The 13,928-nt window shown below is 40.2% G+C and overlaps 1 protein-coding gene across 2 annotated transcripts; it reads left to right on the forward strand.

Moving 5' to 3' along the window:
* Window positions 1-601: 601 nt before the first annotated feature.
* LOC104594670 (uncharacterized) lies at window positions 602-13,928 on the forward strand. Of its 2 annotated transcripts, none has more exons than XM_010255070.3 (7): window positions 602-1,055; window positions 1,162-1,232; window positions 1,479-1,623; window positions 12,928-13,034; window positions 13,137-13,181; window positions 13,349-13,403; window positions 13,518-13,928. In XM_010255070.3, the coding sequence occupies exons 1-7, from the start codon at window positions 881-883 to the stop codon at window positions 13,520-13,522; spliced, it is 603 nt and encodes a 200-aa protein (XP_010253372.1). In that variant the 5' UTR covers window positions 602-880; the 3' UTR covers window positions 13,523-13,928. The 2 variants fall into 2 exon arrangements, with proteins under 2 accessions (XP_010253372.1, XP_088754185.1); XM_088898059.1 differs by having other exon boundaries at window positions 13,359-13,403; window positions 13,518-13,600.

Consider the following 13,928-nt stretch of genomic DNA (forward strand, 5'->3'; position numbering starts at 1 on the left):
ACATTTTGTTCAGTTTTCAAAATATCGAATGGCCGGTGGTCGTAGGCTCGTAGCAGATGCAAACTCATAGTCCTAGATAATTACTAGACTCCTCTTCTCTGGAGTTTGGAGGACCTATTCCTATTTCCCCCACCCCAATAAGCCAAGGAGTGCGTGCAATTAATTACCCATCCCAAGAAGCTTTGGCATGTCATTTATTTATTTGATGGGTTGCCTAACAAGTAACAATGTGCTAGGCTAGGATTGATTGAGGACACTTGTAAGTTTAATCCATTTACAAGAACTGTGCGGCTTTGAAATTTGGACCAGTTTAATCTTGGTCTGCCAATACGAATGGACTACGTGGGAGGTTCAATAAGAGACGAGCGGAGTTCACATCTGCGCCAACACATCCCCGCCATATATTAGGAACATCACCATCATCGGGAGATGTTCTCAATACACGGCGGGTATGTGCTGTGAGACATTGAGGGGCGCAGATCTGAACTCAGACGAGTGAGTCCAGAGAAGATCAGAAGACTCCAAGTGTGGACTACTGTCTGTTTGGTTTCAATAATCAAATATACGATCTCTCATTAACTATTACAGGTCACCACAACGAGAAGGACGTTCCCTTCATCTGGATGCTGGATTCCCCACCTCATGAGTGGAAAAGGAAAACTGTAACTAGACGATTTCCTTTCTGGCTCTAGGTGGTCGATTGATGCAAAGGGCCGTCTGCTTGATAAATGGTCGTGATGTTCCAACTTATTTCTCCATGTCCACGTGGATGTTAGGCATTTCGTCCAGAAGACTGAAAATTTAGAGCGAGGCCCAGATTGTTTGTGTTGAAAAATGTAACAAAGACTTCGTCTTTACTGGTAAGCAAAACAAGACAAGGATGGTGCAAATCCAGGTGAAGCAGGACGAGGAGAAGCAATTCCTATACCATTGCCTGAGCACTACAGGGGTCAACGAGATTGCCAAAGACGTGATCGAGATAGCCAATCTTCAAACCAGGACACAGCGTTTCGTCCTCGCACTTGAGCCGCGTCTCCTCCAACTTGGGGTGGCGGGTTTGTCTCTCTCTCTCTCTCTCTCCCCTTACTTGCCTGCAAACCAAGATGCACCGGTTCGTCCTCGCACTTGACTGAGTAACAGAAGCGTATTTTCACATTTCAGGAGGTTATCTAAATGCAGCATCAATACCTTTAAGGAGAGCCTTGTCAGAAGCCAAGACATATGCATCTAAGGTTTCATATAGAATCCCCTTATTTATACGTTTCAGTTTTAGTTCCAAATTGTTTCTCTATTACCCTAACTAACAGTCGGTTATAGCTTCGTAATGGCTTTTGGACCAGACTCCCTCTCTTTATGCCTTTTTATATAGTATTCCAGGACTGAAACTTGTTTTCTGTATCTACTAATCCTTTAACTGATTGCTGTTGGGGTTTTGTGTTTCTAGAGGGGATGCTTAATACTTTTGCACTGTGCCACAGGACCAAGTTCTCAATAAGAAGCCTTTATCACCTCATGTCTTGAAAGACCATATACAAGCAATAGAGAGGGAAGTCATGGTGAACCAATCTTTGGATTTGTCAGATTCCACTCAACTACAGCAACTATTTTCTGGTTCCTCCTCAGGTTAGAAGATATCGATCACTGTATATATTGGTTTGCAAGAATGAAGTTATTCTTTGATGTAAAACGCACCTATACTTTAGTTGGAAATTAGCAATTGGCCTACTATAAAAGGCTCCGTTTGTTTGCGATACAAACGCTGAACTGGGGTATTTATGTACTCCGGTTTGTGTTTGCGAGAGTTTGTTTGATAAAGTAATGGTTATCAGAGCAAAAATGTATTTTCTGACACTTTTGTACGCAGCATTACTGTACCTATTTTTTGGATACAGTTTTGTGCTTAATTTTTTGACCAAAGTTAAGGCATTGGAGCATAAGATAGTTGGAGCATTTAATGATGGGCCCACATTTTGCACCAATTTAAAACAAACAAGATGAATGCATAAACGGTTTAAAATGTGAACCGTGTTTGTATTCATGAACCAAAAAATGAGTAAATATGTAGTGTACATATTTGTGTTTGCATTGCAAACAAACGCAGCCAAAGGAACAACTGAAAAAGGCAGAAGAGAAAAGTGTATTTCCATTTAGGAATGCTTGACATTTATAGATACAATGAGAAACTAAATTAGACATGTGGCTATGTGCTGCCAGCTGGAAGACTAGAATTTTTGAATTTGTTACAGCTGTTTGGAATTGAATGTTCTAGACTATCACCCCCGTCAAGTTGGAGCAGCGGAAACGATGCCCAACTTAGATCATAGCTGTTGAAAATTTGCGACACTCAATGCCTTGGTGAGTATGTTGGTGGGCTGTAAATGAGTGGAAATGTGGAACGTGGTAATGTGCCGACGTTGAATATGTTCCCTTTATCAATGTCGACATACTTAGTTCTCTCATGAAAGACAGGATTGGCTGCAATGTGTAGGGCAGCCTTGCTGTCACAATAGCTGCATGGGAGAGGAAAGCTGAACTGAGAGGTAAAAAAAAACTCGTTGAAGCCACAGTAATTCAGAAGTGGTGGTGGCCATCGCTCGATATTCAGCTTCGATAGATGATCGAGAAATTGTTAGTTGTTTCTTTGTCTTCCATGACAATGGAGAATTTCCCAACAAGGTGATATACCCAGAAGTAGATCTTCTTGTCAGTGGGCAGCTAGCCCAATTTGAGTCACAAAAGCCTTTGAGTGTGAAATCATTTTGGGCTGGAAGGAGTATGCCATAATGAGGAGTACCCTCGAAGTAATGAACAACCCATAGGGCAGCTTCAAAGTGTTCTTGACGTGGAGATTGCATGAACTGGCTGAGACAATGAACAACAAATTACAAATCAGGTCTAGTGACAGTTAAGTAGACCAGCCGTCCCATAAGCCGCTTATATCGAGTTGGATCAGAATAAAGTGGGTTGGACTCATCAATAAGGTGATTTTGTTGCTCCATTGGGGAGAGGCAAGGCTTGCGGTCCAACATGTTTGTCTCATTGATGATATCAAGAGCATGTTCGTGTTGACTGAGAAATATTCCGGAGTTAGTTCTGATCACCTCAATGCCCAAGAAATATGATAAAGGTCCAAGGTCCTTAATACGAAAGCGGTCATTGAGATATTGTTTAAGAGAAGATATTTTGACTCGATTATTTCCGGTGGTGATTAGGTCATCAACATAGACAAGAAAAACCACAAGGGAAGAGCCTGTGTTGCAAGTGAATAGAGAGTAATCCGCTGTAGATTGGATGAATCCAATAGATGTGAGTGACTGGCTGAACTTCTCGAACTACATCTGAGAGCCATATAATGATTTGTGTAGTCGACATACTCGTGAATCACCATCTTTTGCAAAGCCTTGAGGTATTTGCATGTAAACCTCCTTACGAAGATCCCCATGAAGAAATGCGTTATGTACATCAAGTTGGTGTAACTCCCAACCTTTAGCAACAACCACAAAAAGTAAACAATGCATTGTTACTAGTTTTGCTACTGGAGCAAAGGTATCATGATAGTCTTGCCCTTCGACTTGGTTCTATCCTTTGGCTACTAATATGGCCTTGTAGCGTTCTATGGTTCCATCAACTTTAAGTTTGATCTTGTATACCCATTTGGACCCTATGGCCCTTTTGCCAGGGGCAGTGGCACTAAAGACCATGTGTTGTTCCGTTCTAAGGCTTCAATTTCTTCATTCATGGCTTGTTGCCATTTAGGATCAAGAGCAGCTTGATGGTAAGAAGTGGGTTCCACAGGTAAGGTGGTAGAGGCCGGGTTGGCCAAGGAAGGTGGAAGTTGGCATTCATAATCTCGGAGAGCAGCTGGTTGTTGTCTAATGCGGTGTGGTCGAGGTAGGGACGGATTTACAGGGACTGAACTGTGAGAAACTGTCTAGGGAATGGTTTCAACAGCAGTGGATGCATTGTTTGTGGGTTCAACAGTGGTATCTAGTGCTGGAATAGGTACAGCTGGGGCTGAAGTGATGTCAGGAATATTTTGATATGGGAATTGATCCTCATAGAAGATGACATCCCTTGAAGTAAACACAACCCTGGTGGCTAAATCAAATACCCTATAACCTTTTTGTCCATGAGGGTACCCAACAAATATGCATTTGATAGCTCGACTTGCAAATTTGTCACGTAGCTAAGGTCGAATTTGGACATAACAAACATCCAAATATTCTCATATGACTGTATGATGGTGGGGTCTTGGATAGTACCTCGAGAGGGGTTTTCCCATGGAGAACTACTGTGGGAAGCCTATTGATGATGTAATTTGCTGAGAGGAGGCATTCACCCCAAAATGCAACTGGAAGAGAGGCTTGAAATCTGAGTGCTCGAGCAACTTCTAACAAATGGCTATATTTTCGCTCAGCCACGCCATTTTGTTGGGGAGTATCAATGCAAGATCGTTGATGAATGATCCCTTGAGTGTTGAAGTATTCTTGGAGTGGTCCACAAATAAATTCAGAACCATTATCAGATCGTATTTGCTGAATATAGCAACCATATTGACGAGAAACCATGGCAAAGAATGATAACAAAGAAGAAACTGCTTCAGATTTGAATTTTAGCAAATACACCCATGTACATCTTGTATGAGCATCAACAATTGTAAGAAAATAGTGAGCTCCTATGTGTGAAGGTGTATGATAACCTCCCCAAATGTCACAGTGTATTAGTTGAAAGGGAAATTGAGCACGAGTAGTGCTGATGGGAAAGGGAATTCTGGTTTGCTTTGCCTAGTGACAAGCATCACAATAGGAGCCAACAGTAGTTGAGACACCAGGAATGAGTGCTAAACTCTTATTAGACGCATGGCCAAGCCACCTATGCCATGTTTCTGAATTGATGGTAGATGCAACAATGAATGTAGTAACAGAATAATTCAGATGGTAGAGACTTCCCTCAAGCCGACCCATCCCAATCATTGTCCATGAGGTTGGGTCCTGAATTACACAGAAGGAAGGAAAGAAAATAACAGTGCATTGGAGCTGTTCTGTTAGTCTTTTAATTGAAATAAGGTTGCAATGAAAGGAAGGTGTATATAACACATTGTGAATATGAAGTTTAGGACCAAGAACCACAGTCCCTTACTGAGTTGCATAAGTGATGGTTCCATTTGGCAAGTAAATTGGCTTAGTGGTTTCCAATGAACAAGAGCTACTGTAAGCATTCTAAGTGGAGATCATATGATTAGATGCTCCACTATCAATAATCCAATCAAGGTGTGAGCCAGACGGCTTACCAGATACATTGGCTGTAGCAGGGGATGTGTTCGATTCTTTGCTAAGCAGAGCAAGAAGTTGGGCATACTGATGAGAATTCAGACCAGCAATTGGTGAGGGGCTTGTGGTGACTGGTGATTCGGCATTTGCACATGTTGTGGATCAATCAGATCATCTAGATTTGGATTGATTCCCACGATTTGTTTTGTCTTTGTTTTTTTTTTTTTTGATCAATAACATCAACTTCATTAAATTAAGAGAAGAGAGGGAAAAGAATACAATGGGAGATAAAATAACTTAGCTCCCCAAAAACAGAAAACATAGGGAATGCAAAGAAAATTAAAAACTAGCCCAAAAAACAGCCTCCCTATTCACTCCTTGCTTGGCCAACCCATCCGCAAATGAGTTGGCACTCCTCTTCACCCAGCTGTACTGAATCTCAATATCCCTACCCAGCCATAAGAACTGTTTTTTCTCATTGTTAAAGTTCCACAAGCCACTGTCCTCTGTCTTCAACCAATTAACCACCACCTTCGAGTCACCTTCAAGCGCTGCAAGGATCTCAGCCCTAAGAGAGTCACCTTCTCCAATAGGGCCAGAGAATAAAGCAGTAACAATCCCTTCCTCATTCCTGAAGACTCCTCCAATCCCAGAGGGCCCTGGATTCCTCACACTGCTGCCATCAAAATTCAGCTTTATAAAGCCCGAGGGGGGAGGGGACCAGAACGGACAAAGAGTCGTCTTGCATCTAGCAGTGGAAGCAATCTCTTTCCAGTTTCTTAGCAAGTCATCCATAGGACAATCTGAAAACAACTCCAAAGATTTTAGCCAGTGGACCGCTCTTAAAAGGATTCGATCTAACAAATCTTCCAATGTTTTTTCCTTGTCAGAAAATATGCGTGAGTTTCTTTCTTCCCACAAAGACTAGCAAACCGCTGCCCTAATACACCTCCACATAGTCTTCCCTCGCTTCTTAGGCCAACTGAAAAAAGGAGAAAACAAACCTTGGACAGTCTCCGGAGGATACCAAGAACACCCAAAACGGGAGAAAACCCACTCCCAAACAGTTTTAGCAACCTTACAAGAGACCATGAGGTGGTAGCCAGATTCCCCATCAGCTTTACAAAGAGCACATCTATTAGGAAGTAGACAATAGTTGGGTCTCTTTCTTTGGAGTAAGTCTAAAGTGTTGATTCTTTTCAGGAAAATTTCCTAACAAAAAAACCCCACCCGAGGAGGAATAGGTCTGCTCCAAATTTCCTTAACTGGAAAGGACAACCCCAAGGGGGTAGGAGGCTGAGTTAAGGTTTCAAAGAAAGAAGCACAAGAAAAGGTACCAGAGCTTGAAAGGGTCCAAAATCTGGTGTCTTCCTTAGCAGGGTTTAGGAAGACACCCTCAAGGGAGGCTAGCAAAGCTACCAAGCTATCCAAGTCCGTATCCCTAATTGCCCTACGCAGGCCAAGGTTCCAACCAAAGCCCGAAGTGGAAGCTGAAGGGACTAAGAAAGAAGAAATGGGTTCATTTTTCTAGTCTGAAAGAGCATACAAGGAAGGAAACTTGTCTTTCAGAGGAAAATCCCCGACCCAAAGATGTTCCCAAAAATTTATTCGGTTACCAGAGTTTAGACCATACCTGATCCAAGGGGAGAAAACTTGAAGCAGATTGTGGATGGATTTCCAAGGAGAAGCAGCTGAAGCCCTTGCCAAGATTCCAGGATCCCAGCCATTGTCTTCCAGACAATTTATCCCTTTCCAAAGAGAACCTCCACAACCACTTCCCCAGAAGAGCCATGTTTCTTTTCTTGAAATTACCAATCCCAAGACCTCATAGTTTTTTACACCTAGAGACCACCTCCCAACTCACCCTATGATCTCTCTTCTCCTCTCCAAGCTCCCAGAGAAAGTTCCTTATTAATTTTTCCAAAAGATTTGAAACCTTTGAGGGGATCTTAAACACTGACAAAAAGTAAACAGGAAGGTTAGCTAGGGTAGATCTAATGAGAGAGACTCTTCCACCTAAAGAAAGATAACTCCTCTTCCAAGCCGCTAGCCTCTTCTTAAACCTCTCCACTACCGGAGAATGCATCTTTAACCACTAAGCCAATTTTTATTTCATAGTTTTGTCTTTGTTATTAGGGTAGCCGGCCAACTCATAACAATGATCTTTAGTGTGTCCTTGCTTTTTGCAGTGGTCACAAAAATATTTACTTCTATTTGTTGATCATGTAGTGGTTGGTTTCTATGCCACAGCCAGTGTCACTGCTTCTGGTGCAGTTGGTCCACGAAGAGAAGCATTGAGTAAATGGCTTTCTTCTTGGGTTACTAGAGCGAACACTCTATTCGGACTTGGGAGTGGTTCAGAAACAAGAATACTGGATCTTATAACATTATAAGAGTCGTTGAGACCCATCAAGAATTCATGAAGCTTATCTTTTTCTCTTTCAGCAATGAGAAGCTTCATGGCTCTGCCACAATTGCAATTAAGGAAGGTCGTGAGTGATCCAAGTTCATCCCACAGGGCCTTCAACTTTGTGAAATATCCGGTTACAAAGAGATTACCTTGCTGGAGTATGGCTAGATCTCGTTTCAATTGATGCAAGCAAGGGATATTACTTTGTGAATAGAATTCTTCCAGTTCACGCTAGATTTCTGATGCCGTTTCAATAAATCCCACGCTTTCATGTAGTTCCTTGGCCAGGGAGTTAATCAAACTAAGAAATCACCATTGCATTGCATTTATTCCAGTTTCTTTCTTCTGATGTTGACTTTGCTGGTTGTGGAAGAGAACTGTTGACTAAGACGTACTTGTTTTTTGCCATTAATGCATTCGTCATGGCCCTCTGCCACATCGGGAAATTTTCTCCAGCGAGAGGAGATGAAACAAGGATTGAACCAGGATTGTCTGAAGGATGAAGATAGAACAGCAATCCTAGATCTATCTCCGTTCCAGTTCCAGCAGTCGGAAGACGTGAATTCGATTGCATTGCCATGATCGATACTTTTAGAGAAAATGGGAACAAGGACGTAGAGCCCACACTCTGATACCATGTAAACAAAGGAACAACTGAAAAAGGCAGAAGAGAAAAGTGTATTTTCATTTAGGAATGTTTGACATTTATATATACAATGAGAAACTAAATTAGACATGGAAGGTCTGTTTTTTTGTGTGGGAATCCAGCTTAAAGAAAATCAACACTTATGACCTCCTTCAGAAAAAGAACCATGGAAGGTCTTATCTATCTCCTCATGTTTGTTGTTTCTGCCTTAAAGCTAGGGAATCTACCAACCATATCCTGCTTCACTGTGAGGAAACTAGAAAATTTTGGAACTTTTTTATATCATTATTTGAATACAGCTGGGTTTTCCCATAAAATGTGGTTGAATGCTTAGGGCAATGGTCAGGAAGAGAATTAAGCAAAAGAGAGAAAACTTTATGGCAATCTGCTGCACATGCTATTTTCTGGAGCATTTGGGAAGAGAGAAACAACTGGGTGTTTACCAACAGAACAAAAAGCTTTGAGGAGCTGATTTCTCTAATATGTTACAGATGCTTCTTGTGGACTTCTAGCTTAACTCACTTCAAAGGTGTCACCTTTGGCGACCTCCAAAGAAATGCCGTAAATTTTCTTCACTCTAATCAAATACAACTCATCACTCCCCGCAATTTCAGATCTGATGTGGAAGGCGAGACGACCTTGTACTTTGATGGGAGTGCTTTTGGAAACCCAGGTGTAGCGGGTATTGGAGGTGTAATCCGAAATAGAAATGGTATTATGACTATTATCAGTTGGGCTTTTAGTGGGCCGATTGGGATAGCCTCCTCAACAAAGGCCAAAGTCATGGCAGCTCTAACCGGCATCAGGATTGCAAAAGACATGGGCTTACTAAATATTACCATTAAAGGAGATTCAGCCAACACCATTAATTGGATTTCTAATCCTGGCAGTGGGCTTTGGGCCTTAGCTCACTACCTGGCTGAAGCGAGAGACATCATCTCTTCTTTAAATGCTCATGTGGTCTGGATTCCGAGGGAGCTAAACTCTGAAGCAGATAGTCTAGCTAAATCTGGTGCTCACAGGACCTTTTTAGTGATAGTTCTCTGCCTATGTAACTTTCTAACTGCTTAACAGTTGTGTACATCTCCTCATGTACCTCTTTTTTCGAATAAAGTTAAACCTTTTCTCAAAAAAAAAAAAGAAACTAAATTCGACATATGGCTATGTGCTACCACCTGGAAGACTCTAGAATTCTTGAATTTGTTACAGCCGTTTGGAATTGAATGTTCTAGACTACCACCTACATCGTCCTTTCTCTCTTTTTTTATTCTCATTTAATCTAATATGTAGCAGGTTTTCATGGTCATATTCAATGAGAGTTGTCTCTTGGATTTATAGAGCGGTGTTGTTGCTAATTTTGTTCTAATACAACTAATGCCTGCTCCTTGGCTTCAATCTCTGGAAATTTATCTATGCTATCGGTTAATGTCATATGTAAAGCTTCTTTTTTTGAGATAATGCCCTTTGTTTATGAATTTATACATACTTTATGTTATAGGAATGCATTGAATTGGAGTTTTCCCACTACATTTTCACCTTTATGAAATCAAATGGTTACATGCATCAACAATTATTGGTGTAGGTAATGTTTTAAGACTCAGGCCGGACTAGACAGTTCGACCGTGAAACTTGGGAACCTTTGGCCTTTCTGGGTCCTAGTTAAATGATGGTTTTGGCGGGTTGGACAGGCATACCATCCGGTTAACTGGTAAAGCTGGGATCCAGAGAGCATTCCGGTTTTGACTCCAGTCCGAGTCTTAAAACGCTGAAAATAACTAAACCAATTCAGATGAAGTTGCTTGAATAGTTAGTTGCAAATTGCTTCTGAACGACAGGAAAGGGTTATATATTGAGTACACTCAATATTTCCTAAATATTGAGTATATTTAGGAAATTGTTTTTTTCCATCTCAATGAATGCAACTGAGCTATTTGAGCATTGGCCAAAAATTTCAGGTAGTTATGGAGTAAAAATTAGTATCATCCCCTTCATATTTTGCTTTGGTATTTGGAAGAAAAGGTATAGAAGAATATTTAATGTGAAGCCTATGTTAGATATATATGCTCTGTGTAGGTGGGGTAAGGTGCGGTTGGGGAATGGTCTCTTTCAAAGACAGAGAGAGGCCTGTGAGTAGGGAATGAGTTTTCTGGATTAAGGGTGTGAAAATGGGGGAATTGGAGAGAGAAAGAGAGTACTCGGGAGTGTTGGGTTACAAATGCCAAGGATTGGATGATTTTCAATTCAAAGAGGACCTTTATTTATGGGGGAGGTCCCGAGATCCTAAAAGGTAGGAGATAAGGGTATTCGCACCGTATCGGGAAAGGGGATATTGGATCCGCTATCAATTATTAAGTGCGCTACTGGGGTTTCGCCACGTGTTTCATGAGGATTTTCTCGAGGATCGGCTTTCCTTTTCCCCAAGATCCCTCATTATTCACGTGTGCTACTTCCTTTCGTGCACTTTATTTTAACTGACATGGCGTTTAATGACGTCACCACTTGGCGAGCGGCGTCATGTTAACCCTAGGTGGCGTCACGCCATGTCATTTGATGGTATGCGCTCCATGTGGCTATGGTTCCACGCGCGCCTCGCCATGGGCTCAGCCTGGGTTTCTCTCGGTTTGGCTTGCGATTGGGCTTGGTGAACCGTGGGTTTATCGCAGTTTCGCGATATGCCTTGTGATCGCAAGGTTGATGGTGTGTTGCGGGTTCATCGTAGCATAGGGATTGACTGTAGGTTGTTCGCACACAACTTTGTGGTGTTAATCTTAGTGTTTGATGTTTTATGAGGGTCCGAGCGAGCACTATGTACCTACACTCTGTACATGATTGGGTATTGGATTTTGTTTTGTTTATTTATTTATTTATTTATTTTTTTTTTTTTGGGGGGGGGGGGAGGGGTGATATTTACTTGATCAAAGGATTTTGGAAATTGGAAGTTATTGGAAATTGTTGACATAATTATTGAGTATCACATTGATGAATTCTTAAATAGAAATTTTGTTATATATAAAGAATAACAGAATCCTTAAATTTTATTTTAGAACAGAAAAAAACCTGATATCTAAGGCCTTTACTAGCTTGTACTTATGAATTATGATCCTTTATTTTATTTGTACTTATATCAGCTTGTCTCAAACGTTTGTTTGTCTTGTTAATTTTTGTTGGCCATTTTATTTAAGAGGTATACTTTTCTTGTTGAATTCAAGAGATATAACTAATGTGCCAATGACCATGTAGTCTAGGTGGTCAATTAGCATCCCTCCCATCAAACTTGAAGAAAGGCAGGCTCTCTGCATTGTGTAAACCAGTGGGGGGCCGGGCCGTTTTCATCCTGGTCAATTAGCATCCCTCCCTGTCAAATGAAAAGAAAAAAAGTGAAGGCATATATTTATCATATATTGTAAAGTGTGCTAACCTTTTCTGGCTAGGGGTTGTTCTTTATATATTGTTATTGTGTAGCACTTTGATCTTTTCAGTTCATGATAAAAGAGAAAAGGGGCTTAAGCAAGATTACTGCCTCTACTTACCAACAGGCTCTACTTCCTTTTTGTGTCAGAAAACACCTTGTTTAAGCTCCTTTGCTTTTGTGACAGTGGATTTAATTCAATCATTGAGGACATTCTTGCTCTTTGCTATGTTTAAAACCTTGGTATTTGCCATGACAATGCCACCTTTCGACAAACATCATTTTCCTTGTTATATTAATGTCATTATTGTTCAAAATGTGATAAAAGTAAAATGATCTAGCCCCTTTCTTTTCTGGACTACAGAGTTTTCCTTTTTCTACTAGCACAGAACCACTACCTGCATCACCTCTGCTTCATGAAATTGACATCCTACTAATATTGGTTTTAGATACTACTAATAAAAAAATATTGGTTTTATATACTTAGGGTCGTTTACTCATTTTGTAACAGCTGAAGTTGCTGAATTGAATGACTTATTGCTTTGCCATTTAGTGGATAAAATAATCAAATAGTAAAATATTCAAGGGTATAGTAATCAACATAAATTCAGCTTCAGCTGATAAGGAGTCCATAACCTCCTTAAAAACTTATTTACTAAAAGACAAAGCAATAAACTTTTTAGTTCAGGCCCTTAAGTTGTTAACAATGGTGCCTTAATTAGCACCTTGTAGTGAGAGTAAAAAGCCATTTGATAATGGTGGAGTGGCTGTACCAAATAGCTTATTGCTTTGTCTTTTAGTGAAGTCATTAAGCAGGTTGTGAGCTCTTTAATGTCTGAATGGCATGTTGGTTTGATTACTATAACCAAAATGTTATTGCATGACTGGCACTAGAAGATAAAAGCAATAAGTCATTCAGTTCGGCAAATCCAACTGTTATCAAATGGCCCCTAATTCTTTTTTCTTGAGCATATATCATGTGCTTAATTTATCAATAAAAAAAAAAACATATACCATGTGCTTACTAGTTCCTTTTTTTCTTTTTCTTTGAAGCTTATTGACTTTCTTTATGCCTATAATGGGCTTTTCATATTTAATTGATGATGTTTCAAGGATGACAATTGAGTAAATATATACAATGTCACATATATAATTAATGTACAAAAATATCTCATTCTATTTAATTATCCAGACTTGAAACTCATGCAAGAGGATACTACCCAACTTTGGTGGGCGGGGAAAGAGCTAATGAGAAATAAACGACTCTGTGATTACATTGGTGAAAATGAGAAAACAAAGGTATCTACTTTGATGGATTAAAAGAATTCTACATTAACATAGTTGAAATCCTTTGCCCTCCAGGATGAACCTCTTAACAATACTTTAACCCATTGATCACAGATCATGATCCGATTGCAGCTGCCTGCCTCAGATCCAGGTCATTCTGTAAGTTACAAGATATTCATGACTAATTAGAAGCTCTCAAATTAGATGTTTAATTTTATCCTTAGTATATTTTGGCTGCATTTGCTTGTCTTTTTTGAATCAAACCTCAAAGTTCCTCCTGATTGATTTATAATTGCTTTTTTCTATTTTTGTTATTTATGTTCAAGATGATTGCAGTAACTTCAAGTAGCAATGAATGTAGGCCAACTGAAAGAGCACAAGGTAATTTTCACTCGAACAAGTTATCAATTGCCAACATTGACCATGCAGCTAAAGCTGTAACCTTTCTCTTCTCTTGTTCATTTCCAATTCTTTTCCCTGTTTCAACCATGGTAGGTTGACATGAGAAGAATGAGGATAGAACATTGAATCTGCAATTCTGGTTGAGTCTTCAAAAAATGTTCGTGAATAGAGTCTGAGGTTCCCAATGGTCCTGCAATTTTCATGTGTTTCGAGTGAAGAGAAGGTCCTTTGCACTCCGGTAAGCTGCCAACTATCCTTGTGAAGTAAACTGTTATGGTCCCAAGATTGCCCTTTCCATAGATGCTTACTGCAAAAAATATTATGGCAGATTTGGGTTTTCTTGGGCTTGTATGACAGAGTTTTATAAAAGAAACAAGTGAAAAAGAATGGTTATAACTTTGACCACCTTTCTTGTGTGGATAAAAATCACTGTTATCACATGGTGGGCAAGGAAAACCAGTGTATAAAGATGACAAATAAAAACAAAAAGTAATGGCATTTTAA

The sequence above is a fragment of the Nelumbo nucifera genome, chromosome 2, assembly GCF_055504915.1.
Source record: "Nelumbo nucifera cultivar China Antique chromosome 2, China Antique-T2T, whole genome shotgun sequence".
Classification (NCBI taxonomy): domain Eukaryota; kingdom Viridiplantae; phylum Streptophyta; class Magnoliopsida; order Proteales; family Nelumbonaceae; genus Nelumbo; species Nelumbo nucifera.

Excerpts from the sequence above, each read along its gene's own strand:
- LOC104594670 (XM_010255070.3), top strand. The coding sequence starts at position 881 with ATGGTGCAAATCCAGGTGAAGCAGGACGAGGAGAAGCAATTCCTATAC. Across the intron at positions 1,233-1,478 it reads CCAAGACATATGCATCTAAG|GACCAAGTTCTCAATAAGAA; the intron begins GTTTCATATAGA and ends ACTGTGCCACAG. Across the intron at positions 13,182-13,348 it reads CCTCAGATCCAGGTCATTCT|ATGATTGCAGTAACTTCAAG; the intron begins GTAAGTTACAAG and ends TTTATGTTCAAG.